General features: G+C 56.3%; 3 protein-coding genes across 5 annotated transcripts in view; 2 read left to right on the top strand and 1 right to left on the bottom strand.

Moving 5' to 3' along the window:
* Window positions 1-736: 736 nt before the first annotated feature.
* FMO5 (flavin containing dimethylaniline monoxygenase 5) lies at window positions 737-11,866 on the top strand. Its single transcript, XM_029081414.2, has 8 exons — window positions 737-1,107; window positions 5,906-6,094; window positions 6,394-6,556; window positions 7,121-7,263; window positions 7,647-7,846; window positions 8,015-8,367; window positions 10,542-10,614; window positions 11,239-11,866. The coding sequence occupies exons 1-8, from the start codon at window positions 976-978 to the stop codon at window positions 11,582-11,584; spliced, it is 1,599 nt and encodes a 532-aa protein (XP_028937247.1). The 5' UTR covers window positions 737-975; the 3' UTR covers window positions 11,585-11,866.
* A 3,589-nt stretch (window positions 11,867-15,455) lies between these two features.
* PRKAB2 (protein kinase AMP-activated non-catalytic subunit beta 2) lies at window positions 15,456-21,287 on the top strand. Of its 3 annotated transcripts, XM_029080628.2 has the most exons (8): window positions 15,456-15,760; window positions 17,409-17,414; window positions 17,532-17,698; window positions 18,093-18,186; window positions 18,570-18,690; window positions 19,347-19,480; window positions 19,817-19,885; window positions 20,035-21,287. In XM_029080628.2, exons 1-8 carry the CDS (start codon window positions 15,596-15,598, stop codon window positions 20,110-20,112), a joined length of 834 nt encoding a protein of 277 aa, XP_028936461.1. In that variant the 5' UTR covers window positions 15,456-15,595; the 3' UTR covers window positions 20,113-21,287. The 3 variants fall into 3 exon arrangements, with proteins under 3 accessions (XP_028936461.1, XP_028936464.1, XP_028936462.1); XM_029080631.1 differs by lacking the exon at window positions 17,409-17,414 and having other exon boundaries at window positions 15,457-15,712; XM_029080629.1 differs by lacking the exon at window positions 17,409-17,414 and having other exon boundaries at window positions 15,457-15,760.
* Window positions 21,288-21,859: 572 nt separating this feature from the next.
* The window catches only part of LOC100083656 (phosphodiesterase 4D interacting protein), a 36,736-nt gene continuing 31,405 nt past the window's right edge, over window positions 21,860-27,190 (bottom strand). Inside the window, 8 exon segments of the mRNA XM_029080627.2 lie at window positions 21,860-22,802; window positions 23,176-23,227; window positions 24,004-24,050; window positions 24,337-24,475; window positions 24,967-25,116; window positions 25,848-26,074; window positions 26,165-26,281; window positions 26,462-26,698. Of these exon segments, the coding sequence (XP_028936460.1) occupies window positions 22,675-22,802; window positions 23,176-23,227; window positions 24,004-24,050; window positions 24,337-24,475; window positions 24,967-25,116; window positions 25,848-26,074; window positions 26,165-26,281; window positions 26,462-26,698 (1,097 nt within the window). The 3' untranslated portion in view covers window positions 21,860-22,674.

The raw sequence follows: 27,190 nt of genomic DNA, 5'->3' as shown, positions 1-27,190 counted from the left end.
GAAGTGCTGTGGGGCTGAGGGAGCGGTGAATAAAGGGTGCAAATCCAAGGGAAGGGATGACGGAGAAGGGAGTGGGAAAACAGTGCTCGGCACACAGTAAGCGTTTAACAGATACCATCATTATTAAAAGAGGAAACCAGAGCTTTGTGGAGGATGGCCTCTTGCAGGAGATGTGCTTTTAATAAGGCTTTTGGAGGAGAGAGAAAGGTGATCTGTAGGACGTGAAGAGGGAGGGCTTTCCAGACCAGAGGCAGGATGTGGATGAGAGATTGGCGATGAGATGGACAAGGTCGAGGTACAATGAGTAGGTTGGCATTAAAGGAGCAAGGTGTGCTGGCTGAGATGTGGTAGGAAATCAGGGAGGTAACCTAGGAGGGTGACTGAGTGCTTTAAAGTGGATGGTAAAGAATTTCTGAGCAACCACTGGAGGTACTTGAGGAACGGGGCGACGAGGATTGAAAATTTTGGTGGAAAAATGATCTGGCCATGTCCGACCTATTCTGGCTGGGAGCCTGCCTCCCCCTTCCCCTCCCGCAGGTCCCTAGCACTTAGCCCGAGGGTCTCTCCCCTCCCCATCCAGCCCCACTTCCAGCCTCGGGTTGGGGCCTCTCTGGGGCACTTCCCCAGGCCCCAAGCAGACCAGGCCCAGGAGTTGATCCTGGACCTCGGCTCCTCTTTTTGACAAAAGCCCTGGCTCGAAGCCAAGCGGGGGCGTGGAAAGGAAGTAGAGTTGGAAAGGACTTTGTTTATAGAGACAGAGAGAGAGAGAGAGAAAGAGAGAGCCACAGCGGGAGGGCAGCGAAACCTGGAGAAATTTCCATCGCTGACCAAGACTCTGGGCCCATAGGCCTGGGCGGTTGGGGGCCGAGGGAGGACCGAGCGCTTTAGCCGGAACCACAAAGTCCAAGCCCAGAGTAGCCACCTTTTCCTTTGCCGGAACAGAAGGAGTCCGAGCCCGGCTCCCCGCAGGAGATCATGGCCAGGAGAATCGCCATCATCGGAGCCGGGGTCAGCGGGCTCAGCTCCATCAAGTGCTGCCTGGAGGAGGGGCTGGAGCCCACCTGCTTCGAGAGGACCCAGGATATCGGGGGGCTCTGGAGGTTCGAGGTAAAAGGGGCTCCTGGACGAGAGACCTGGCCCCTTTCCAGCCACTGGGGCTGCTGGTCCCGTCCCCACCCATAGCCCCGCCGTCCCATCCGACCCCGGCCCATCCCCAGATTAACAAGGCAGAGATCTCTCTCCAAGGACCCGCAGCCCTGTCGATCAATCAGTGTTACTTATTAATAATAGTAATAATGATGGCATTTGTTAAGCACTTACTATGTGCCAAGCACTGTTCTAAGTGCTGGGATAGATGCAGAGTTATCAGGTTGTCCCACTTGAAGCTCAAGGTCTTGATCCCCATTTTACAGATGAGGTAACTGAGGCACAGAGAAGTTAAGTGACTTGACCAAAGTCACACAGCTGACAAGTGGCAGGGTGGAATTAGAACCCACCACCTCTGACTCCCAAACCCGGGCTCTTTCCATTAAGCCACGCTGCTTACTTTGTGCAGAGCGCTGTACTGAGCACTTGGGATTCATTCAATAGTATTTCAATAGTATTTATTGAGCGCTTACTATGTGCAGAGCACTGTACTAAGCGCTTGGAATGAACAAGTCGGCAACAGATAGAGACAGTCCCTGCCGTTTGACGGGCTTAGTACAACAGAATTAGTGGACTAGTTCATTCAGTCGAATTTATTGAGCATTGACTGTGTACTAAGTGCTTGGGAGAGTACAGTTCAACAAAAAACTGACATATTTCCTGCTTAACTTACAGTCTAGAGATTCCCTGCCCATAACGAGCTTACAACAGTCAAGAGGGGGACACAGACATTAATAGAAATGATGTTTAATATATAATTTAAATAATATAAAGATATGTGCATAAGTGCTGTGGGGTTGGGGTGGGGGAAATATCAAATGTCCAAAGGTCACAGATCCACAGATTCAAATGCATAAATGACACAGGAGGTGGGCAGGAGAGGGGGGCGGGAGGGAAAGGGTCTTAATAATAATAATAATAATGTTGGTATTTGTTAAGCGCTTACTATGTGCAGAGCACTGTTCTAAGCGCTGGGGTAGACACAGGGGAATCAGGTTGTCCCACGTGGGGCTCACAGTCTTAATCCCCATTTTACAGATGAGGGAACTGAGGCACAGAGAAGTTAAGTGACTTGCCCACAGTCACACAGCTGACAAGTGGCAGAGCTGGGATTCGAACTCATGAGCCCTGACTCCAAAGCCCGTGCTCTTTCCACTGCGCCACGCTGCTTCTTAATCAGGGAAGACCTCTTGGAGGAGATGCACCCTTAACAGCCCTCCCCCGGCTGTCCCAGAGACCCACTCAACCTGCAGGCAGCCCCCTCGACTCTTAATTAATGGGGAGACTGGAGCCCAGTCTCACCATTTCCAAGACCCTGAGGTTCCACGCTGTTTCCCCGGACTTTGTTCTAGGACATGTTCATGAAGGGTATGTGATCCTTCGAGATGATCCCATTAAGCAGGGGTTTAGGGAATCGCCCCATCAGGTCTCTGCAAACTTCATATTAGCTGGTCGTCAGACTTTCCGAGTAGGAGAGAGGCCCCAAGGCAGCGGGAGCTGAAGGTCGCCTGATGTCCAGCCCTGAAAGTCACGACATAATGTTGGTATTTGTTAAGCGCTTACTATGTGCCGAGCACTGTTCTAAGCGCTGGGGTAGACCCAGGGGAATCAGGTTGTCCCACGTGGGGCTCACAGTCTTAATCCCCATTTTACAGATGAGGTAACTGAGGCACCGAGAAGTTAAGTGACTTACCCAAAGTCACACAGCTGGCAAGTGGCAGAGCCGGGGTTCGAACCCATGACCTCTGACTCCAAAGCCCGTGCTCTTTCCAGTGAGCCACGCTGCTTCTCATGTCTGGACATGTCCAGTCCTCCCAGATCTCCGCACTCTGCCTTTCCCAACAGTCCTGCTGCCTGCAGCCCAAGCAGGACAAGGTGGAGGCCGGGAGCCGGGAGGAACAGTTTCACTCCAGGGCTAAGATGGAGCTGGAGAAACCAGAAGTAGGGGCCGACAGGCGGAGAAGAGAATTTACAGATACTTAAATTATGCTTTCCTGGCACTTTCAAGTATTTGGGAATTAATAGGAAGCCACCTGCTTTGGTCTCTTTTATCCCTCTCTGATGCAGGAGTTAAGCATAGTTTCTGCCAAATACTATCCCCTGACTCGGCGAAAGATAGTTGTAGACTGATCAATTGTATCTGAGTGCTTACTGCACCAATCGCTTAGGAGAGTACAACACAACAATGTAACAGACACATTTCCCTGCCCACAGGGAGTTTACGGTTTAGAGGGGGAGACAGATATTAAAATAAATAAATAATGGGGGTATCTGTTAAGTGCTTACTATGTGCTGAGCACTGTTCTAAGCACTAGGATGGATACTAGCTAATCAGTCCCATGTCCCACATGGGGCTCACAGTCTTAATCCCCCATTTTACAGATGAGGTAACAGGGGCACAGAGAAGTTAAGTGACTTGCCCAAAGTCACACAGCTGACAAGCGGCAGAAGCGGGATTAGAACCTCTATCTCCCAAGCCCATGCTCTTTTCACTAAGCCACACTGCTTTGTATTTATTAATATAAAGCATACTCTTGTATATTAAAGCACATTGTAATATTGTAGTAATATAAATAAATTACACATATGTTCATAAGTGCTGTGGGGCTGGCATGGTTGGGTGGTGATTAAAGGAAGCAAATCAAGGCAACTCAGAAGGGAGGGGGAGAAGAGGAAATGAGGGTTTAGTCAGGGAAGGCCTCTTGGAGGAGATGTGCTTTTAACAAGGCTTTGGGCATGGGGAGAGTGATTTTTCGTGGGATATGAAGAGGGAAGGCATTGCAGGCCAGAGGCAGGATGCGGGGAGAGTTCAGCGATGAGACAGACGAGAGGGAGGTACAGTGAGTAGGTTGGCATTAGATGGGTGAAAAGTGCAAGGTGGGTTGTAGTAGGCGGGCAGTGAGGTAGGTAGGAGGGGGTAAGGTGATTGAGTGCTTAAATGCCAATGGTAAGGAGTTATTCCCACAGTACTTCTGTGCATAGTTTTAAATTATATACTATAAATTACTCATATCAATGCCTGTCTCCCCCTCTATAATGCTTGTTTGTTATGGGCAGGAACCTAACTGGTAATTTTGTTACACTGTACTCTCCCAAGCACTTAGTACAGTGCCCTGTCCGTAATAAGTGTTCCGTAAATACCATTAAAGTATCATTAAATACCACTGATTTATTGATTGATCTGGGTGGTTCTAAAACTTTCGTCAAGCAGTTAGAGACTTGAAGGTGAGATGGGTGGAAGAAGGGTGTTGAAGTGTTATATCAGGAGCTCTCCCTCGAATTGTAGTCGACTATATGACCCCCCACAGACACACATCTCGGGCCTGGATGTGGGGAATGCAATTTCCATGTCTGTGGACCTCCCCTATCTCTCCCAGAACTCCAACTCACATTAACTGGTAACAGGGCTACCTTCATTTACATCCCACAAGTTCTCAAAAAAAAACTCAAAATAACTTACAGAAAGTATGAGAGAATTAATTAATGCATACACTGTTCCTTCTCAGTGGTAGACGAAATTACCAAATGACCTCCCAGTGGCTATGTCTCTCTGTACAGTGGGGTTGTTGGCTGCTAAAAACCTTGCAGCTACTTGGAAGAAATTTTAGACAATGAAACATTACCATATGATCGATGAGGCCAGCTTCGGCACCTGAAATTCAAACTCACCTGGTAATTTTTTCAATATGTATTTGGGGAGACAGCAGCTCACAGCCCTAGGGGGTCAGAGGGACCTTTTACCATATCCTACCTCTCCTGCTGTTGGCATTGCTCCATACTGCCCAACAGCTCTTCTCTGAGGAGAGGCAGGGCTTTAGGGGAGGGAGAAGATGCAAGCAGAAACACCCCCCCAAACCCACCCCACCCTGCAGGAAGGGCAGAAAAATAATGTACATTTTGAAGAAGTCATCAGGTGGGTAGTGTCTTTGCTTTTCAGGGTGCTTCCTCCATCTCAATTCTCCCCAGCTGCCTGCTGGAAGTTTTAGGACCACTCAAAATCCATCAACAAATCAACGATATTCGATGAGAACTTACAGAGTGCAGAGCACTGCAGTAAATGCTTGGGAAAGTGGATGGGGATGGGAGTGGGATTGCGAGCTGGAGTGCAGCGAGAAACAAGCAAGGAGTAAGTCGCGTAACTTCTTGGGACCTCGGTTTTCTCGTGATAAAACAATTGATAGTTTGTAGAATTGGTGGAAGCCAGACAGATGATTAACTAACTCATCTTGCCACTGGTGGAAGTGAGGCAGTAAGGGGTAGGAGGAGAGGGAGGCAGTGCCATGTAGGAGAGTAAATGAACCCCTTTGACTCCAGGTTGATAGAGTTGATAGTGTGCTCAGACAACCTCAGAAATCAACTACACGATGATCATGCACATGAGAAGCTTTGTTGTCTAGCGGAAAGCACCGGGACCTGGGAGTCAGAGGGCCTGAGTTCTAATCTTGGCTCTGCTACTTGTCTGCTGTGTGATCTTGAGCAAGTCACTTAACTTCTCTGTGCCTCTTTCCTCCAATGTAAAATGGGGATTCGATACTTGTTCTCCCTCCTACTTAGATTGGAAGCCCCAGGTGGGACAGGGACTGTGTCCAACCTGATAGAATTGTATCTACCCCAGCGTTTAGAACAGTGCTCGACACATAGTAAGTGCTTAATGAATACCTTAAAAAAAAGTCGCAGCACTAGTGACCACCCCCACGCGCCCTCGAGTTGAGCTGGGTTGGGTTGGGCCGAGCCACAGCTTGCCATTTGTTTGCTGCAGGAGAAACCCGAGGATGAGAGGGCCAGTATCTACAGGTCAGTGGTCATCAACACGTCCAAGGAGATGATGTGCTTCAGCGACTACCCTATCCCTGCGGACTTTCCCAACTACATGCACAACTCCAAGATCATGGAGTACTTCAGGATGTACGCTGATGCCTTCGACCTCCTCAAACACATCCGTTTCCAGGTGGGGGGGCGGGGCGGTGCTCACGGGAGGTGGCGTGGACTGGGGAATTGTGCTCGGTGAGAAAGGAGGTGGCGTGGATTGGGGGATTGCGCTTGGTGAGAAAGTCACAGAGGGAAAGGGCCGCCCTCCCTGCCTTGCTGTGGCCCCGGCCCTGCCGCAGAGGCTGGAGCGGTCCTGTGGAGACCAGCTGCACCCCAGTCCCTACGGGCCCCAGCCCCGGTCCTCCGAACAGAGCCGGGGTGGGGGAAACAGAGGGAGAGCCCCAGACAACTTGGACTGGGGTGTCCCATCCATCCTAGACCACCGTGTGCAGCGTCAAGAAGCGGCCGGACTTCTCCACCTCAGGCCAGTGGGAGGTGGTCACCGAGTCAGCCGGGAAGCAGGAGTCGAGCATCTTTGACGGGGTCATGGTGTGCAGTGGCCACCACACCTTCCCCCACCTGCCCCTGGAGTGTTTCCCTGGTGCGTTCTGCCCCCGGCCCCCCACCTCTCCTCTCCCCCTCGAGGGCTCCCTGCCCATGGCCATTCTCCACCCCGGCACTCCCGGCCATTCTCAGCCCAGTAGTTCTCTGCCCATGGGCCGATCTCCACCCAGGTATTTCTTGCCCTCAGTCATTCTCTGCCCAGGTCCCAGGGTAGAGTGCAATGAGGGTGGAGGGAAAGGGTAGTATGAGCTCCACAGACACCCAGCACAGTGCTCTGCACCCAGCTGGCACTCAGTACAGTGTTCCACACCCAACAGGCCCTAAGAAAAGAACTCTGCAAAAAGAAGGAACCCAGACCAGCTCGGGACACACAGCTTACCTTACTGTAAGCTCGTTGTCGGCAGGGAATGTGTCTGTTCGTTGTTATATTGTACTCTCCTAAGCACTTAGTACAGTGCTCTGCACACAGTAAGCGCTCAATAAACATGATTGAATGAATAAATAGGAGGGGTGACTGCAGAAGCTCAGGAGCATATCTGGTTTCACAACCGCAGCTGCCCATCCGTCCCGGTTCCTGAGCCTCAGTTCTCACCCGCTGCAGGCATTGAGCACTTCAGAGGCCGATACCTCCACAGCCGCGAATACAAGAGCCCTCAGTCCTTTGCGGGGCAGAGGGTCGTCGTGATCGGCCTGGGGAACTCTGGCGGGGACCTGGCAGTGGAGATCAGCCAGGTTGCCAAGCAGGTGCGTCGAGCAGCCCCGAGCGGTGGTGTGGGGAGAGGATGGGGTTGCTGTTCCCGGCTGCTCCGGGGCGTTGGGGGCCAAGTCCTGTTGTGGACGGCCTGGCTCCGGGATGCTCTCTGGAGACAGCGGTCCCGGCCGTGACCCGTCCGTCTTGGCCATGCACCCGCAGAGGCTTCAGGTGACCTGGTGAGAACATCTAAGCTAACTCCAAATCCTACCGAGCCGGCGGGTAGGGAACGGATCTACCAACTCTGTTGTCTTGTACTCTCCCAAGAGCTTAATTCAATTGCCCTGCACAGAGTAAGCACTCAATACAAATGATTAATTGAAACCGTCCCCCGTGGCCACCTCCTCACGGTGCCCTCCACTCCTCCCCCCTCCAGGTCTTCTTGAGCACCAGACGGGGTGGGTGGATCCTGAACCGGGTTGGAAACAATGGCTACCCCACAGATGTTGTTATTTACACCCGCTTCAACTTGGCCATCAAGCAGTTCTGTACCTACTCCATAATGAACTTTTGGCTGGAGAAGAAGTTGAACTCAAGGTTCAACCACGAAATGTACGGACTGAAGCCCAGACACAGGTAAGTCCCCACTTCCCGAGGCTGGAGGGGCCCAGATGGGAGGGGACCGGGGCCTGGCAGGGAGGGGACAGGGAGTCGGGGTGGGGGGCATCGGGGGCCGGGCCGGAGACTACCCCGCAGGACGAGGCCAGGATCCGGGTTGTCGGTTGCCTCTTACCCTCCCCACAGACCTCTGAGTCAGCATCCGATGGTCAACGACGACCTGCCCAATCGCATCATCTCCGGCCGAGTCCTGGTCAAGGCCAACGTGACGGGGTTCACGGAGACGGCCGTGCTCTTTGAGGACGGCACCAGAGAGGAGGACATTGACGTGGTCATCTTCGCCACTGGCTACAGCTTCGCCTTCCCCTTTTTGGAGGACTCGATCCGTGTGGTCAAGAACAAGGTCTCCTTGTATCGCCACGTCTTCCCTCCGCAGCTGGAGAAGCCCACGCTGGCTTTCATCGGCCTCATCCAGCCGCTGGGGGCCATCATGCCCATTTCCGAACTCCAGGGCCGCTGGGCCACCCAGGTGTTCCAAGGTGAGCGGCAGTGGGGTGGTAATGCTAATAATAGTAATAATTATTATGATGGTATTTATTAAGTGCTTACTACGTGCCAAGCAGTGGTCTAAGCACTGGGGGAGATACAAGTTAATCAGGTTGGACACAGTCCCTGTCCCACATGGGGCTCACAGTCTTAATCCCCATTTTCCAATGAGGAACTGAGGTCCAGAGAAGTTAAGTGCCTTGCCCAACGTCACAAAGTAGGATGAGGTGGAGCTGGGATTAAACCCAGCTCTTTCTGACTCCCAGCCCGTGCTCTTTCCAGTGGGCCACGTTGTGGCAGAAGAGGGCTTGGGTGCCAGGAGCAGGAGAAAGGGTGATGAGGGAGGGCTGGCACCTCACCTGGCTCTGTGTGGCTCTCCCTGGCCCCCAGAGAACCAGGACCCTCCGTGCCCTGGATCGAGGGACTCCTCCCTGCTGTCACAGCAGGTTGAAAAACCTAATGGGATCCCAGTGAATCTCAACCATCCAGCTGCCTCAGTCCAGGGGATTTTGTAGTAGCTGCGCAGGGAAGTGAGGAAAAGTGAGTTTAGGATAGACAGGCCTGTAGAAGACAGGGTTTTCTTGTTCCCACTGTCCTCAAACGAGTACTGACTCTGGTCCTGCTCTATCCTAAACCCAATTCCTCTTATTAATAATGATGATAATAATAATAGTAGTCATATCTGTTAAGTGCTTACTGTGTGCCAGGCACTGTATTAAGCACTGGGGTGGATACAAGGAAAGCGGGGTGGACACAGCCCCCGTTCCACATGTGGCTCCCAGTCTCAATCCTCATTTTACAGATGAGGTAACTGAAGCCCAGAGAAGTGAAATGACTTGCCCAAATCACATAGCAGACAAGTGGCAGAGTCGGGATTCGAACCCATGACCTTCTGACTCCCAGGCCCTTGCTTTATCCATTAGGCCATGCTGTTTCTCACAGCAAGTTCGACCCTTACTGATCATGGATGTCAATAAATCAATCATTATTTACTGAGCCCCTAAATGCTTGGGAGAATACAAAATAACATAGTTGGTTATATAACAGTGTCAGTTTTTCAGCATTCCTCTCGCCCTTCATAGGAGTCCCTGAGAGCCTTGGAGGCAGCGATTCAGTCCCTTCCCTAGCTAACCTTCACCTTCCCGGCTGGGATTTGACACCGTCACTCACTCTGACATCTCTAGTCACTTTTCCGGCCCAGGCCGAGGGGAACAAATGCATTTTGAAGAGGGTTTTATCATGGAAGGAACCCCTTCCTTCCCTGCCCCACCACTCCCCCTGCCTTCCGGGACTCTGATCTCAACCCTCTTCTCTGAGTGGCAGAGGATGTAGAGATTTTCCAAAGCCGCCCGGGGCCCTGGGCCCAGACCTTGGGTCCTCTGGGGGTCCAGGATCTCAGAGTGGTCAGCACACTGGACAGCCGGCAGCAACCCACCAGACACCCCCAGCCCCACCCGCCCCATTTGCAGGAGAGTAGAGTTGCAAGCAAAAACTCTCCAGTATGCCCGAATTCGAACCCTCAACTCTCAGCCAGCTCTTTACTACCCCTCCTAATCGACTAAAACGAGACTGACTATATAATGATGGCATTTATTCCGTGCTTTCTACGTGCTAAACACGGGGGAAGATACATGATTATTATTATTATTATTAATAATAATAATATTTTAAGCACTTATTATGTGTCAAGCACTGTTCTAAGCACCAGGGTGGATACAGGCTAATCAGGTTGAGCACCTTCCCTGTCTCATATGGGGCTTGCAATCTTAATCCCCTTTTTACAGATGAGGTAACTGAGGCACAGAGAAGTTGTGACTTCTCAGATCGAGCAGAGTACCCGATCCACAAGGGGCTCTCGATGTATCTTATCCCCATTTTCCAGATGAGGACACAGAGGCCCAGAGAGATTAGGTCATTTGTCCAAGGTCACACAGCAGGTCAGTGGCAGAGCTGGGACTACAAACCGGGTCTCTTGATTTCCAGCCAAGGGTTTTTTCCACGAGGCCACGTGGCCTCCTACGGAATGTCCATGTTTGATTCCAGTTCTGCCGTGTTTGTGTTTGTGTGTTGCGGGGAGAGTCCACCCCAGCACCCCCAGGGTCTGTGTGGCTGGCTGGAAGAGACACCTGGGAGGGCCCATGGCTGAGGACCTTCATGTCATTTTCAGGGCTGAAGACGCTGCCTACTGAGAGTGAGATGCAGGCAGAGATCACCAGGACCAGAACAGAGATGGAACACAGGTTGGAAATGGCCCAGGGGTGAGGGGAGGGGGAATCCTGACAGGCGGGGGTCCCCAGCCCTAGTCCCGCATCCTAGACCAGCATTTGGCATTGCTTGGGATGGCCAACTTCAGCCAGAAGGGCTAGGGTTTTTTCTCTTTCTTTCTTTCTTTCTTTCTTTCTTTCTTTCTTTCTTTCTTTCTTTCTTTCTTTCTTTCTTTCTTTCTTTCTTTCTTTCTTTCTTTCTTTCTCTCTCTCTCTCTCTCTCTCACTCCTTTTCTGTACTTTCTGTCCTTTCTTTCCTTTCTTTCCTCTCTTCCCCTCTTTCTTTCTTTCTCTCTCTCTCTCCAGCCCCCACCACCAGAAAGTTTACCCAACTTCCTCGGCTCCTCTCCCACCCCCCCCACAAATCCCAGGGTGGACTTCAGCGACTGGGTTTCCCAACAGAGGCCTAGGATGGTGGGGACAAAGTCTGCTCTGGGCAGAAGAGCCCCCTCCCCCCATCTTGTCCTGCCTCTGGCCCCCAGTCAATATATCAATGCCATGTATTGAGCGTGTATTAGGGCACAGCCTTGCACTAAGCCCCAGTGGCAGAGGCAATACACCTGTTTCCTGTCCTCAAGGAGCTTTCCATCTCCCCACCAGGTACGTGGAGAGCCAACGCCACACTATCCAGGTGGATTACATGGAGTACATGGAGGAGCTGGCCGACCTGGTGGGCGTGAGACCCCGGCTGCTGCGCCTGGCCCTCACCGACCCCAGGCTGGCCCTGGAGATGTACTTTGGGCCCTGCACCCCGCTCCAATACCGCCTGGAGGGGCGGGGAAAGTGGGAGGGGGCTCGTCTGGCCATCTTGGGCCAGGGGGAGAGAATCATCAAGCCCCTTCAAACCAGGAGCCTCAGTCCCGATGGGCCCAGCACCTCAGGTGTGACCCTGCTCAAGGTGGGGCTGGCCGTGGCCATCTTGGCCTTCATCCTGGTGTACATGTAGCCAGCCCAGGCCGGGCGGTGGGGGAGAAGGGACGCGTGCCTGGGTCTGTCCCCATTTCCCCTGAGGGACCTAGAACACAAGCGCCCCTCCCGCCTCTCCCTCTATAAAAAACAAAAGAATTATTTTTTTGCATATAAAAGAAATGGGGATTGGGCAAAATCGGAAACTACAATCACTGGGGTCGATTTCTCTGGCAGCTAATAACAGGGCGGTGCCAATATCGGGCCAAAGGAGTGGGAAATCTAATCCGGGCATCGAATACAGATCCCACCCACCAGTTCTCTCCCGCTCCCTGAGTCGGAATCCGGGTCCCAAAGCCTTTCCCGAGGACAGCTCCGCCCCGGCCTGTGACCCAGTGGAGGTCCGGCTTTTGAGGAGGGGTCTTCCGGGTTTGCCCCCTGAGTAGGCTGGGCCCTCTGCCACCCAGCCAATATGGCGAGGCAGAGACTGGGTTCCTGGGTTGGGCACACGGGCTGACCTTGTGTATTTCTGGGCTGGGCATGAGATGGGCCCAGATAGAGAAGCAGTATGGCTCAAGAGAAGCAGCATGGCTCAGTGGAAAGAGCCCGGGCTTGGGAGTCAGAGGTCATGGGTTCGAATATTGGCTCTGCCGCTTGTCAGCTATGTGACTGTGGGCAAATCACTTCACTTCTCTGTGCCTCAGTTCCCTTGTCTGTAAAATGGAGATAAAGACCGTGAGCCTCACATGGGACAACCTGATGATCCTGTATCTCCCCCAGCGCTTAGAACAGTGCTCTGCACATATTAAGCACTTAACAAATACCAACATTATTATTATTATTATTATTATTATTATTATTAGAGCCCTCAGCTTGCCCAGTGTAGAAGTGACAGGGCCAGCTCTAAGAGGCTGGACCGGGCTGCTGGCCATTCAGGATCTGAACTCAAGCGGAGTGAACGATGCTCACTCTACTCCCCCCAGCTTACCTATCCCACCACTGCTTGTCTCATTGGTTCCCCGGATGTGGGGCTTGTTTTATAAACCGATGGGGCTCAGGACTGCCTACCTTTCCCAGATGTTTCTCTGGAACACCGGGAAAAGCTGGTAGGGGTGGAGGTGTGTGCACTTGTCCCCACGACGACACTGGATCTGAGAAACAGTCACTCAGACACTCTTGTTCCTGGGAGGAACAGGGGAGCACAGTGGATACCAGGATGGAGGGGCAGGAGGGGTGGCAATAGGGGCTTTTACACCCAGGACCCGCACAGACAATGGAGGTGGATGAGCCCCTCCCTCTCTGCACACTTCCAGGGCGGACATTTCTCCCACCCCCAACAAGTTTACAGGAGCCGAGGGGGTTGGGGAGGATTTTCTAGCCAGAAATCTCCCCATCCCTCTGGGAATTCCTGCCTCTGGACAGGGTTGATCCTCTCCTCAGGGAGGATCACCAGACTGTCCTTTGCTAACTAATTTGCTAACTCACTAATCCCAGCTCCAACACGTGGTTGCCGTGTGACCTTGGGCAAGTCACTTCTCTTTGTCTCAGTTACCTCATCTGGGGTTAAGTGGGGGTTAAGATTGTGAACCCCGTGTGGGTCAGGGATTGTGGCCAATCTGATTTACTTTTATCCACCCCAATGCTTAGAACAGTGCCTGGCACATACATACCACAATTATTATTATTATATAATTATATCACAATATTAATGATAATAATCTGGGAAACCCTGCCAAGCCCAGACAACTCAGTTCTCCACGATGGCCGGGCTCTAAGTGTATGGTATGCCAGGGATGTAGGCTGCCCTTTGGAGGCAGAGATCATGGCTGAGAGGTACTGAGAAATGAATTTTTGGGATTTCCCAAAATTTCCCCTCAGGACCTTCCCAGTTATGAACAAAAGGTCAGACTTCAACAGGTTAACCTTTTGGGATCCGTTTCCCGGAGGTCATCTTGAGTGTGGAAGGCACTGGGGGTGGGCAGGGTAGAAGGGAGGGGGGCAGCTTTAAGATCCTGCAGCCCCCAGGAGTGGGGCCAAGGTGGATTGTCCCCAGGAGGGTCAGGTGTGAGTCCTAACCCACCGGGACAACAGGGATAATAAACTCTGGACTTGGCATGCGCTCATCTACCAGCTCAGTTGTACTCTCCCAAGTGCCTAGTACAGTGCTCTGCACACGGTAAGCCCTCAATAAATACCATTGATCGATTGATTGAGAAGGCTGAAGGTTCCGGTTTTGCGGCTTGGAAGGTACAGGGACGCTAAGCAATTCCCGGGCGGGGCATGTCTCCCTAACTGTGTGCCAAGCTCGGGCGGGATGGCCTTCAGGCAACCAGTGACGGCCCCCCAGGATGACCGGAGCCTCCCTTCCTGACTCGGCCCCCCCAACCCCAACTCCAGGCTGACCCCAGCTACCCCGCAACACCATCTTCTTAGGAAAAGCAGTGTGGCCTAGTGAAAGAGCAAGGGCCTAGGAGTCGGAGGACCTGATTTCTAATCAATAGTATTTATTTAGTATTTATTGAGCGCTTACTATGTGCAGAGCACTATACTAAGCGCTTGGAATGTACAATTCGGCAACAGATATCCAGAGACAATCCCTGCCCGTTGACGGGCTCACAGTCTAATCGGGGGAGACAGACGGACAAAAACAAGACAACTTATTCATGATAAATAGAACCGAGGGGATGGACACCTCATTAACAAAATTATTATTATTACCCTGTTTCTCCCCCAGCGCTTAGAACAGTGCTCAGCACATAGTAAGCGCTTAACAAATACCAACATTATCATTATTATTATTACCTTGTATCTCCCCCAGTGCTTAGAACAGTGCTCGGCACAGAGTAAGTGCTTAACAAATACCAACATTTTTATTATTATCATCTTGGCTCAGTGGAAAGAGCCCGGGCTTGGGAGTCCGAGGTCATGGGTTCGAATCCCGGCTCTGCCACTTGTCAGCTGTGTGACTGTGGGCAAGTCATTTCACTTCTCTGGGCCTCAGTGTCCTCATCTGTCAAATGGGGATGAAGACTGTGAGCCTCATGTGGGACAACCTGATTACCCTGTATCTACCCCAGTGCTTAGAACAGTGCTCGGCCCATAGTAAGCGCTTAACAAATACCAACATTATTATTACCGTCTCTCCCCCGGTGCTTAGAACAGTGCTCTGCACAAAGTAAGCGCTTAACAAATACCAACATTATTATTACCCTGTAACTACCTCAGCGCTTAGAACACTGCTTGGCCCATAGTAAGCGCTTAACAAATACCAATTATTATTATTATTATTAGAGAAGCAGCATGGCTCAGTGGAAAGAGCCCGGGCTTGGGAGTCAGTGGTCATGGGTTCGACTCTCGGCTCTGCCACTTGTCAGCTGTGTAACTGTGGGCAAGTCACTTCACTTCTCTGGGCCTCAGTTCCCTCATCTGTAAAATGGGGATTAAGGCCGTGAGCCTTACGTGGGACAACCTGATGACCTTGTATCTCCCCCAGCGCTCAGAACAGTGCTCTGCACCGAGTAAGCGCTTAACAGATACCAACATTATTATTACTGTATCTCCCCCAGCGCTCAGAACAGTGCTCTGCACCGAGTAAGCGCTTAACAGATACCAACATTATTATTACTGTATCTCCCCCAGCGCTCAGAACAGTGCTCTGCACCGAGTAAGCGCTTAACAGATACCAACATTACTATTATCATCGTCCCACTGAAGGCCGGCCTGCACCACCAAGAGCAGAGCTTGGCCAGCCCTCCTTCCCAGAGTGCTCTGGGGTGGGGGCAGAAAAGAGGAGTAGAGTAGCTCCTCCAGGCGGCGAGAGAGGCCGCGCGCCGGCCCGAGAACCACCGAGAAGAGGCGGGCCGGGGGCTAGAGCGCCGCCGGCGGGCGCCTCCGCCTCCTCTCGGCCGGAGGACCCTGGTGGAGGGAGGGGACGCGCGGTCGCTGGGCCGCCGCCATTTTCTGAGGCAACGCCGAAGCGGAGCGTCGGGGTAGGCTTTCGCTGTCACTAGGTTTATCGTTCCGTCCCGTCCTCCTTCCCCCGAGGGCCGCCATGGGGAACACCGCCAGCGAGCGGCTGTCCGGCGAGCGCCACGGCTCCAAATGGCACCGCGGCGAGGGGGCCGCCGCCGCCCACGGCCCCGCCAAGGACCAGCCGCACAAGATCATGGTGGGCAGCGCCGACGACCCCAGCCTCTTCAGCCTCTCAGACTCCAAGGTGCGCCCGGGGAGGGGGCGGAGGACCTAATAAGCATCACGTTGCTATTTCTCCAGCGCTTACTAGGTGCCGAGCACTGTTCTAAGCGCTGGGGGAGAGACAGGATAATAACGTTGGTATTTGTTAAGCGCTTACTAGGTGCCAAGCACTGTTCTAAGCGCCGGGGGAGATCCAGGGTCATCAGGTTGTCCCACGTGAGGCTCACAGTCTGTCTTCATCCCCATTTGACGGATGAGGTCACTGAGGCACAGAGAAGTGACTTGCCCACAGTCACCCAGCTGACAAGTGGCAGAGCGGGGATTCGAACTCATGACCTCTGACTCCCACTTTTCACTGAGCCACGCTGCTTCTCTTAGGATCATCAGGCGGTCCCACTTGAGGCTCCCAGGCTTCATCCCCATTTGACAGATGAGGTCGCTGAGGCCCAGAGAAGAATTATAATGTTGGTATTTGTTAAGCGCTTACTATGTGCCAAGCACTGTCCTAAGCGCCGGGGGAGATACAGGGTCATCAGGTTGTCCCACGTGAGGCTCACCGTCTTCATCCCCATTTGACAGATGAGGTCGCTGAGGCCCAGAGAAGAATAATAATAGTAATGTTGGTATTTGTTAAATGCTTACTATGTGCAGAGCACTGTTCTAAGCACTGCGGGAGATACAGGGGAATGAGGTTGTCCCACGTGAGGCTCCCAGGCTTCATCCCCATTTGACAGATGAGGACACTGAGGCCCCATAATAATAATAATGTTGGTGTTTGTTAAGCGCTTACTATGTGCAGAGCACTGTTCTAAGCGCTGGGGGAGAGACGGAGTCAGCAGGTTGTCCCACGTGGGGCTCACAGGCTTCATCCCCATTTGACAGATGAGGGAACTGCGGCCCAGAAAATAATAATGATGGTGGTATTTGTTAAGCGCTTACTATGTGCAGAACACTGTTCTAAGCGCTGGGGGAGAGACGGGGTCATCAGGTGGTCCCACGTGAGGCTCCCAGGCTTCATCCCCATTTGACAGATGCGGGAACTGAGGCCCAGAGAATAATAATAATGATGTTGGTGTTTGTTAAGCTTGAGGGTGGAGGCGGGCTGGTGGTTGGGGGAGTAGGAGGGGCAGGAGAGAGGAAGAGGCCATTGATCAGGAGCTTCTGACCCATAGGAGTGTTGTGCCTGGAAAGGATTTCCCACTCCCTTCCTCCTGTTCTTTTCCCCACTCCCCCTCTCCGAGGCAGCCAGTTTGCAGGAGCTTGGAGGACAGGGGCACCGATCCCCTGGGCATTGGTTCAGCGGAGGGGCATCGTACATTTAGGGCATAGGCAGGGGCTTTGGCTCCCCACCCTATTCTCTCAGCTCCAGTGGAAGTCTGGCTGACGGCTCACATGTGGAGGCAGTCTGTGGGTCGCCCCTGCAGGCTGGCAGTACGTGGGGGGAGGTCCCGTGGCCGGCGTGGGCGGTCGAACCTTAGTTGGGCTTCACGGTGGCCCCCTGCCCTTCACCTTCTGTCCAGGAGTCAGTGGGGCGACTAGGGGAAGAGGGGTTAGCCGGAAGCGGAGGCAGGATTCGAACCCACTGGCGGCCCTCTGGGTTACGCTTCCCACAACGTGGCCCAGGAGGAGCCTTGTTGGTGATCCAGTCCCCTCTCCGATCCCTTTTTCAGACTCAGGTCCGCCTCCAGGCTCGTCTGCTCTCTAGTTGGCCCCGTCTTTAGAGGAGGCCGGGGCCAGGGGGCCGGGGCGGGTGCCCTCCGGGGGCCCGGCCTGATCCTGGCTGTCCCTCGCAGCTCCCCGGGGACCGGGACTTCGTGTCCTGGCCGCAAGACTTGGAGGAATCCGTGAGGCCACTGCAGCAGGCTCGCCCTACCGTCATCCGTTGGTCCGAGGGCGGCAGGGAGGTCTTCATCTCTGGCTCCTTCAACAACTGGAGCGCCAAGATCCCTCTGATCAAGAGGTGAACCGCCAGGGAAGGGAGGCAGGGGCCCAACGGAGCGAGGGCACACCTCTCTCACACCGCCACAAGAGACGTGCATGGGGATGGATTCGCACCCACGTCCCCCTTCCCCCCCACACCCCAGATTGGTCCACTGCTCCCAAACAGTTTCTGCAAAGAAGGCCTCTTCCTCCTCCTCCTCCTCCTCCTCCTCCCGCCTCTCCTCCTCCCTTGTCCTGTGTTTGTGAATTGTCTGAGCACACAAACCCCCAGGAACCGGGCCCCTCCCTACTGGAGCCCTCGTGGGGAGGCCGGCCCGGACCCTCGCATGGAGAAGCAGGGCGGGCAGAGGGCGGGGACCCGGATGAGGGCAGGGCGGGCCTCTTGGCCATCCCACCCCCTTGTCCCCTCGCAGCCACAACGACTTTGTGGCCATCCTGGACCTTCCCGAGGGGGAGCACCAGTACAAGTTCTTTGTGGATGGCCAGTGGGTCCACGACCCGTCGGAGGTGAGTCCGGGAATGAGCCCGCGGGGGTCCGTGGGCTCGTGGAGGTCCGGCTCCGTCTGCCTTTTCCTCCCTCCGGTGTGGATGCTCTGTGGCTCGGGGGGGCGTGGCAGGAAACGAAACTGGGACCTGCCGGCTTGGCGGACGGGGTCTTTCGTGTCCTCTGGTCCAAGAGAAGGGGAGCTGGCATCTCCCTCAGGTTCGCGGCAACACTGGGAGTCCCCCGCCACCGATATTCCCTCTGAGTCCTCTCCCTCCCCATACTCTGAGCCCCCACCCAAGCTGCATGCCCCCAAGAAGCCAGTAACTCAGCTTCCGACGCTATGCCGGGCGGGGACGGGGAGGAGCCGGAGGACTGTGTCATCCCTTCCCGCGTTCTCTTTCAGCCCATGGTCACCAGCCAGCTCGGTACCATTAACAATTGGATCCAGGTCAAGAAGTCGGATTTCGAGGTGTTTGATGCTCTGAAGCTGGACTCTCTGGAGAGCTCAGAGACTTCTTGCAGAGGTGATTCTTGGGGAGTTCCAGAGCCCCGGCCCTGAACCCTCCTTTACACCTGTGCCCCGCTGGAGATTTCTCCGGCCTGGCCCTCCCACGTGCGGGGGTCACACAGCCTCCTGCCTCTCCTGCAGCCACAAGACACCGATGGCCCAGCCTGACGGGGGCAGCAGGGGCCCGACCTCTGGCCGAGGCTCGTGGATCTGGGCGTGGGGTCCAGGGTCATGGAGTCCGGACTCAGGGAAGCCCCAGAACCGAAGGGAATCTAGTTCTCTAAGCTTGTTGGCCCTGCGGGAGGTCAGCCTGGGCTGGGGTCTGGCCCTCTCCCGTCCGTCTCAGAGGTGGCTCAAAGAACGAGGGAGAGGCAGATGTTAGGGATTCCTGGGACATGGAGTCCATCGGTAGTGTAGATGCCTGAGTTTGACCCTCGCTTCGGGGCTCAGGCCAATGTCCAGAGGCAGTCCCGGCCAAACCAGGGGGCCCCCCCCGTTTACCTCTCCAAAACCCAGGGGCCCTGGGATGGCACCTCCCCACCAGAATAACCCCTTCCACTCCATCGGGGGACTGCCTTTCCCCACTGCTGTCCCCAGAGTTAGTGCCAGGGAGTTTAGGGTAGGAATGGTGCCCCCTGCCCCCCCCGTGATGCCTGGGTCACTCCTCCCCAGACCTGTCCGGCTCCCCGCCTGGCTTGTACGGCCAGGAAATGTACGTGTTTCGATCCGAGGAACGGTCCAGGGCTCCACCCATCCTCCCTCCTCACCTTCTCCAGATTATTCTGAACAAGGACACTAACATCTCTGTGAGTACTCCACCCCTTCCCCCCCAGCCCGGGAGGCCCCGTGCTCGGGGCTAAGGTTCTCGGGCCAAGGACTCACCCTGGCCAGAGCCTAGATCGAGAGCCTCGGTGGGCTGGCCAGACCCCCTCCCCCGGGGCCCCAGTCCTAGCAGAAAATGCTCTGTCTTGTTCCCAGGGCACTCAGTGCTTTGGGCTCCTGCGGGCCGATCCCCATTGTTTCCGTTTCCTGCCTCTCTTGGGGGATGCTCAGGCCCTGGGCAACCAGCCGGGTGGGCAGGCGTGGTGGGCGCTGTGGGTGGATGGCACCTGTTTCACTTTCAGTGGGGTTTTCCCTTCCAGTGTGACCCGGCCCTTCTCCCCGAACCCAACCACGTCATGCTCAACCACCTGTACGCCCTGTCCATCAAGGTAAGACCGGGGTCCGGGGTGGGCAGGGCCAACCAGAGACTCCCTCACTCCCGCCGGCCCGAGGTCACCCTGCTCCCCCAGCACGGGCCCCGGTCCAGCCCACTCCGTCCCAGGAGGACGTTGAGGTCACACGGGGTCTTCCTCCTCAGGATAGTGTGATGGTCCTCAGCGCCACTCACCGCTACAAGAAAAAGTATGTCACCACCCTGCTGTACAAGCCCATCTGAGCCCCCTCGAGCCGATCGGCCGGCCGGGCCGCAGCCCCACGCCCGGAGCCTAGTGTGGCTGGGAGGCTGCCGTGTGCATTTGTGGCCCCGTTTGCGCGCCTGGGCCCGAGGAGAGTTTGGTGCTTTTTGTCCCGTGGACGAGGACGCGGGGAGAGGTCAGCCCAAGCTGCTGCCCGAGGGCCCGGAGGGAGTGAGCAGGACCCGAGGGGGCTGGACCGACCGGCTCTCCACCTGCCTGAGCCGGTGAGCCTGCCGGACCCCCGCAGCCCCGCCCCGGTTCCTCCCCGGGACTGAAGTGACCACTCCAATCAGACCGACGGCCTCTTGGTATCCTCAGCAACAGCATCCTGTTACCTTTCCCTGCCCTGGCCGCCGCTGCCTTGCCGAAGCTGCGGCGGGGTTCTCCCCAGAGACCCTGTGGAGCCCCCACACCTCCTCTTACTCTCCCTCCTGCCCCCTCCCCTGGTCCAGATGCGGACTGGGACCTGGGACCACCCACCCAAGTCCAAACGATCGCTACCTGGGGCGGGATGGATAACGGACTATTGCCAGGGAAACTACACCCAGCCAGTCCCACTGGGTCATCCGCCCCACCTCATCTGGGTCACCACTTGGATCTGTTGTGCGATAGCGTACGCCTGCAAGTGCTTGTGTGGACTTGGGCCGTGGGTGCGGCATGGTCGGTCAGCCAGCGAGCCAGTCCAGGGGCATTGAGCCGGCCGGGTCTCGGTGCCCACCACCAGCGGGACCCCACCTGGTGCCCGCAATCTTGCTGCCGCCCGGCGGGTTTGTCCCTCCCCCGCCGAGGACGGATGGGCCAACTCTGCCTCTGGGGCCAGAGGCCGGGAGACGTCCATCCCAGTGGCACTTGATCCCCAGGGTCGCTTCTCCCTTCCTCCCTGGGGCTAATGTACCCCTCCATCCCCGACCCCTCTCCCCACTACAAGGGAAGCCGCACTGTTGGGGACGAGGCCTCTACCCGCTGAGGAGATAGCAGGCCCGAGGAGCCGGGGGGCGAGACCTACCCCTCCCCTGCAGAGCTTGTCGTGGTCCTCTTCCCCCACAGCCTACTGCTGATGCCCTCTTGGGGTGAGGAGCCTTTGCTGGGCTGCGAACAGTAATGCTGTGTGTCTTGAATAAAAGGCTACCCCTGAGTTGCCTCTCTGCACTCATAATGAGGCCTCAACACATCTATCCTGGAAATGGGTATGTGCCGGATGCTGTTTCAGCATGAGGGAAGGGGGCAGAGGAGGCAGTGGGGCGGGGGATGGTGGAGGGGTTGGCCTGGAAGCTGTGTGAGGGGTGATGGGGTCCCACCGGGACACAAGGTAATCCAGCCCGGCTACGGGGCAAGGAGGTGGGGAACGTGCCAACATGGATTGTCCAGTCTGCCAGGAACACCGCAAGGACCGAGTCCGACACCAGCCTGACAGCCTCTAGCTGCCCCACTCGGGCGAGGGAGGTCTGGCCCAAGCTCCGACATGACAGCTGTCTGCTGCCGGGCCTGGCTCTCAGCTTTGAGATGGGCACAAGGCCGGGACGAGGGAGCGGGGGGAGCACGAGACTAGAATGAGCCAGTGGGGCGGGAGCAGGAGGCACAAGGCTGGAGTGGACGTGAGGGCCTGCCCGGAGCCCCATCCCAACCAGCTTGCTGCTCCCATTTGGGCCAGCTGGAGTATGTTTGGGGTGCCCAGTGGCATGGGATCCGTCACCCTCCGCCCTCCCCTTCAGCAGGCTGAAGGCATCATGTGATGAGAACCGTTTATTTTGTACACACTGCGTCCCAGGTTGGGGCATCCCCAACATAGGGGCCTAACGTCTATGTACATCCTGCAAGCAGCAGCACGCCGCACGCCCCAGCCATGTCCCTCAGCCCCCAGAGGCATCTGCCCATGAAGAGGGGGCCTGTCCCACTCTGGCCGGGAAGGAGGATGGTGACTCGGACCCCACACTGGCCCTCAGATGCACAAGCCGAGGGCCAGGCGGGGTCTGGGGGGAACCCGCTTGTGTCGGTCTCCCTTGCTAGGCTGGGAACTCCATCACTAACTACTGTAGCATTTAGTGCAGTGCTCTGCACACAGTAGGTGCTCAAGAAATACCACTGATTGATTGAGTGGGATTCCCTCCCAGCCCGGGCAGGCTCCTCCTTGGCGATGGGAGGGGCCCGGGCTCTCTGCTCTGGGAAAGCAGGCCTAAATCTGGCTTTCATTTCCCCAGGGGCAGCACTGCAGGGCTTCTCTGTTTCGTCATGTCCCCGGGGTCTGTGACTCTGGGAGGGAGTAAAGGAAGGGTTAACGGGGGAGGGGATAGAGAGGAGGTTTTTCCCTCTGGGTTGGCTAATTTAGGGCTGAGCCTATAGAGGAGAACCCTGGGCTACAGCCACTCTCACAGGGCCAGCCCTCAAGCAAGCAGCAGGATCGCCAGACGGTCAGTCACTCCACCTGTCCCCATCCACTTCTCTCCTCGGGCCCACTCTGTTCTGTCGCCCTACAGTCCTTTTCCCCTCCTGCCCTCTTCTCAACTCCCCCTGCCTTCATCAGCTCTGGAGGGGCGGGTCCAAGCTCAGAAGTTGGGCATCTGGGTCAGGCAGGGCCAGGCCCAGTCCTCCCGCTGCCTCAGACAGCGCTGGGGACTCCACTTGGTGCCGGGCTCCTGGAAGACAGCAGTCACGGGACTCGGGGGGACGGCCCCTGGAGGTAGAAAGAGCAAAGTGGGGAGCAGGTGAGGGGGTGGGGAGTCACGCTCAAGCAGAAGCCAGAGGCTCTATAAATATCACCGATTGATTGAATGAGGTGCAGAAAACACGCAGGAGGAGAGGAGGGGGGAGGCCGCAGATGGGATCTGCGCCTCCCCCTAGTTGAAGCTGCAGCCGAGGGACCCCATCCCAGTCCAGCGGCTCCTCGGCCCTGAGTATCCAGCCCTTTACTGGCCCGGCAGTGTGAACTATCAGGGACGGCACAGATCTGGAGGTCAGGACAGTTGGATTCGAGTCCTGGTTCAGTCACTGGCCTGCAGTGTGACCTTGGGCATATACACGTATGGGGATTGGTGGGTGGTCTTTACCTGGACTGGAAGACGGATGAGACTTTCCAGGAAAAATCTTGTGAGGGTCCTTCTGAAGAAACCCAGCAGAGAAACAGCAGAGAAAGACAGAGGGGAGTTAGCTGAAGCCAGCCTAGGCCTGTAGATAAGGGCCAGCCTTCATCAGCCTGAGCCATCCTTCAGTTTGGAAACCAAATCAGGGTCCTCGGAAGTGATGGGGATTCCACGCTGAGGGCCGGCTGGGCCTCGGTCCACACTGTTCTGGGCTTAGAATTTGGGGCTGGAGTCCTTCCCCCGACCCCATCCCCAGGGACAGATTCCCTCCGGGCTCTTCTGTCCTCGCCTGACTGCAGACCCTGCAGAAAGGTGCCCGCTGGGTGTGGCCTCTCTTCTTATCCCCTCTGCAGGACAGGGCACTGCTGGTGTGGAAGGACCCAGCCGCTTTCCCTTCGCTCCTGGCCCAGTTGCTGCCTGCTCTGTCCAGCGAGGTGAGCCAGCAGCCCAGCCACACATTGGTTAAACGAGTTCAATTATGGCCCTTCGGCCCCAGCTCTCCCTGCTTCCTTTCTTCTACAGCTACTATCCTGTCTCCCCCCAGCCCCGACTCACCCACCCATTTCTGGGTCAGCCCCACCTCAGCTCATCACAGCAATCCTGGTCCCAGGCCCTTTGGCCTCTCCACCTTCCTTCCTCCCACCTCCCTGCTGAGCGTGAGATGTCCAGTCTGGGGGAGGTACAAGGAGATCTAGGGTGAGACTAGGAGTAACTCTCCCTGCCCTAGCTAAGCTCCAGATGGGGGTGTAGGTTTAGAGAGGTAGTGGGGAGACCCTTGCCCGGCCAGCCTCTCACCTCCAAGTTGGATCTGGCCTTCTTCAAGACATCGTGAGTCTGAGTGACTGAAACAAGAAGAGGTTTTCCTGGGAGCTAGATCAAACCTTCAACCCTGATCCCCTCCCCACCATGATATGGCCACAGGAGGAAAGAGGCCAGGGTGGGCTTTTTCTTCCACCCCCCCACAAGGGCCTCATCTCCCTGGCCTGCCAACCGGGATGCCCCCGGCTGCCGGGGTCTCCCCGCTGCCGGGCTGAGGTCTCTGACCCTCCTGGAAGGGGTTGGCCTCATCTGCCCCTTTTTCCCCTATCCACCCCCCCACAACCTGGCACCGTGGGCAGGGACACTCACGCTGACTGACGACCAGCCGCTCCAAGCTCTGTTTAGCCTGCTGGCAGCTGTGCAGGCGCTGGGCCGCTGTTCGGAGACGACTCTCCTGCTCCGACACTTTGGCTCTCAGCTCCCAGATTTCCCCGCCCGCCGACTCCTCCTGTGGGAACACCTGGCAGAGGTCAGAGCTCTAACCTCTGACTTCACCCTCCAGAGGGGCCTGGCGCCTGGATCCCAGCCTCAGTGGTCAGGGATTCCCCGGCGCCCAGGCCCGAGAAGCCCACGGTTGAGAGAAGGCAGGTACGGACATATAAACATCAGACGGAAGTGGGGGCAGCCCCGTCTCTGTCCTGTGCTGAGGCTGGTGGTCGCATGATGGTCTTTGGATTCTGGAGCTCCCCACGGGCCCCCACTTCTGGGGGAGCCTGGATACTGGGGTGGGCCAATCAGGCGAGGAAGCCCCAGGGCTGGGCCATCCTTCCAGCGAGCGGGGCACAGCATCCTCTGCGCTGGAAGTCCTTAGTGTGGGCGGCTGATCTGTTTGCCACCATGGACATCATCTGTCCTTCCCCTGCCCCCCCAACCTGTGCAGCGGGGGTTGAGCGTCCTGCCCTCCCCCGTCTGCCCACAGCACGGCTGCTCCCCACTTACCGCCTGCGGGCCCTGAGCAGGGCTGAGGGGGCCCGACAGAGACGCGGCCACAGTCCAGAAAGTGGCGAGGAGGGAGGTGGCCTCGGCCAGGATCTGGCCCAGAGTGGCAGTGCTGCCCCACAGCTGGCGGAAGCTGGCACCGTCAAGGGTCTGGAAGGGGTCGGGACGAGGGGGCTCCAGTAGACTGCCAGTGGGCTGAGTGAGGCCCAGAGGAAGGACTGGCAGCTATGGAGTGCCCAGGAGGGCGGGGGTAGACCGAGAGAAGGGAAGAGGGCAGCGCAGGAGGAGGGGATGGTTGGGGATCCAGATCCAGTCCCCCCCAAACAGGGTCATTCCCCAACCCCTGGGAGACTCCACCCTGTAAGGGCAGTTGCCATTAGAGTCCCAGAAGGAGCCCACTCCCTGTACGCAGCCAAATATTGGAAGTCCTCTCCCAACTGACTCCTCTGCCACTTCCTACCTACAAATCTGCCTGCCAACTCCTGCCCTGCCTGTCCCCTGCCTGCCCACCCCTCTGCCTCCTGATCCCTGACCTCTGCCAGGGCTGACGTCCCCCTGCACTCCAGCCTCTGGGCCCCCTGACTCCTCCCCGGTTATGGAAAAGGGATTGGGGAAGGGCTGGATACCTATACTGGGGCGGGTACTGGCAGGGTTTGCAGGTCGGGGAGATCCTGACTCAAACCCACTTGCCACAGAGACCAGGGCCAAAGCTGGACCCTGGGGTGCATTTCCTCTCCAGAAATGGAAAGCCTGGCCCCGCCATCCCCCAAGATCCCCTGGACTTCCTGCTACTCCGGGAGAGACAAAGGCACATCTAGGGGCCTGGAGGTCTGGGAGCCAGGGTGTGGGGTCTGGGTCACCGGAGCCCTCAATCTGATTACCTCAAGGCCCAGGGCTTCCCGGCCAGGTCCTCGGGCGCTGGGCTGCAGCAGTCTCACCATCCCCTGGACCAGCCCTTGACCCTCCAGGAGCTGCTGCTGCAGAGCCCCAAAATGATCTACGTGCCCCACCACGTGGCAGCTCTGCAGGCTGGGGCACGTGCCCGGGGCAGAGTCCCCGACCAGCGCGGGATCTTCCTTCCCGGCCCGGCCAGCATCCGGGCCTGACCCTGAAGCAGACAGAACCTTGGGTCAGCGGAGGCCCCGGGACGTCCCTAGGCCCTCCAGCCTCCCGACACGCACCCCTGGCCCCCCAGTACCTGTCTTCCTGGAGGAGGGACGAGGCTCCAGGCCGGGAGCCTGTGCATCAGAGCCAGGAAAAGTGGGAGCTGGGGAATTCATGCCAACATCCCGCACGGGAGGAGAAAGGACGGCGTCTGGAAAATCGGACCATTTCTGTAGTTCACGCCTTGAGAGCCGGAGCTGGTTCGGCACAGGATTTGCCCCCACACCGCCCAGGCCCCGAACACGTCCCCACCCCCATCCTGCCCCTCCTCCTCCTCTTTCTCCTCTCCCACCACCGCCTCCCACCCCCACTGCCAGAGCAAGGCCCCCACCTGGGAAGAGCTGGGCCGGTCTCTCCGGATCTGTGGCCGGGAAGGCCTGGGCGGGGGAGGAGGGGCCGAGGTGGATTTTGTCAAAATTCCCATCCAGCTTCTGCTCCAGCTGCTGCCGCAGGGAGTCATTCACCTGAATGCTGTGCTCTAACTGGCTCCGCAGGGCTCGGACTTCAGCCACCAGCCCCGTCAGGTCTCCGCTCAGAGGGGTTCCGGGGGCCCCGTCCTCGCTGCAAGCTGAAAAGCAGCAGAAATATGGACTCCGGTTAACAGTGGAAAGAAAGTCAAAGGTAATAATAATAATAATAATTTGGTATTTGGTATTTGTTAAGCGCTTACTGGGTGTCGAACACTGTTCTAAGTGCTGGGGTAGATAATGATGGTGTTCGGTTAAGCGCTTACTCTGTGCGAAGCACTGGTCTAAGCGCTGGGGGGATACACGGTGATCAGGTTGTCCCATGTGGGGCTCACAGTCTTAATCCCCATTTACAGATGAGGTAACTGAGGCACAGAGAAGTTAAGTGACTTGTCCAGTCACACAGCAGGCAAGTGGCGGAGCCAGGATTAGAACCCATGTCCTCCGACTCCCAAGCCGACGTTCTCGCCACTAGGCCATGCTTGGTCCAGTCTCGGTCACTGTGGGAGAACTAGGGATGTGGAGCGGACCATACTGGGTCACTGGGGGAGAGTCAGGGGTGTGGGATGTTCTGTGCTGGGTCGCTGGGGGAG

Source organism: Ornithorhynchus anatinus, chromosome 16 (genome assembly GCF_004115215.2).
Source record: "Ornithorhynchus anatinus isolate Pmale09 chromosome 16, mOrnAna1.pri.v4, whole genome shotgun sequence".
Classification (NCBI taxonomy): Eukaryota; Metazoa; Chordata; class Mammalia; order Monotremata; family Ornithorhynchidae; genus Ornithorhynchus; species Ornithorhynchus anatinus.
Note: the sequence above shows the minus strand (reverse complement) of the source record. Positions and strands in the feature narration are given on the sequence as shown.

Bases quoted from the DNA above. Each gene is read 5' to 3' on its own strand.
- FMO5 (XM_029081414.2), top strand. From the start codon at position 976: ATGGCCAGGAGAATCGCCATCATCGGAGCCGGGGTCAGCGGGCTCAGC. The intron at 6,557-7,120 runs GTGCGTTCTGCC...CACCCGCTGCAG, and splicing joins GCCCCTGGAGTGTTTCCCTG to GCATTGAGCACTTCAGAGGC. The intron at 7,847-8,014 runs GTAAGTCCCCAC...CCCTCCCCACAG, and splicing joins GGACTGAAGCCCAGACACAG to ACCTCTGAGTCAGCATCCGA.
- PRKAB2 (XM_029080628.2), top strand. From the start codon at position 15,596: ATGGGGAACACCGCCAGCGAGCGGCTGTCCGGCGAGCGCCACGGCTCC. The intron at 17,699-18,092 runs GTGAACCGCCAG...GTCCCCTCGCAG, and splicing joins AAGATCCCTCTGATCAAGAG to CCACAACGACTTTGTGGCCA. The intron at 18,187-18,569 runs GTGAGTCCGGGA...GTTCTCTTTCAG, and splicing joins GGGTCCACGACCCGTCGGAG to CCCATGGTCACCAGCCAGCT.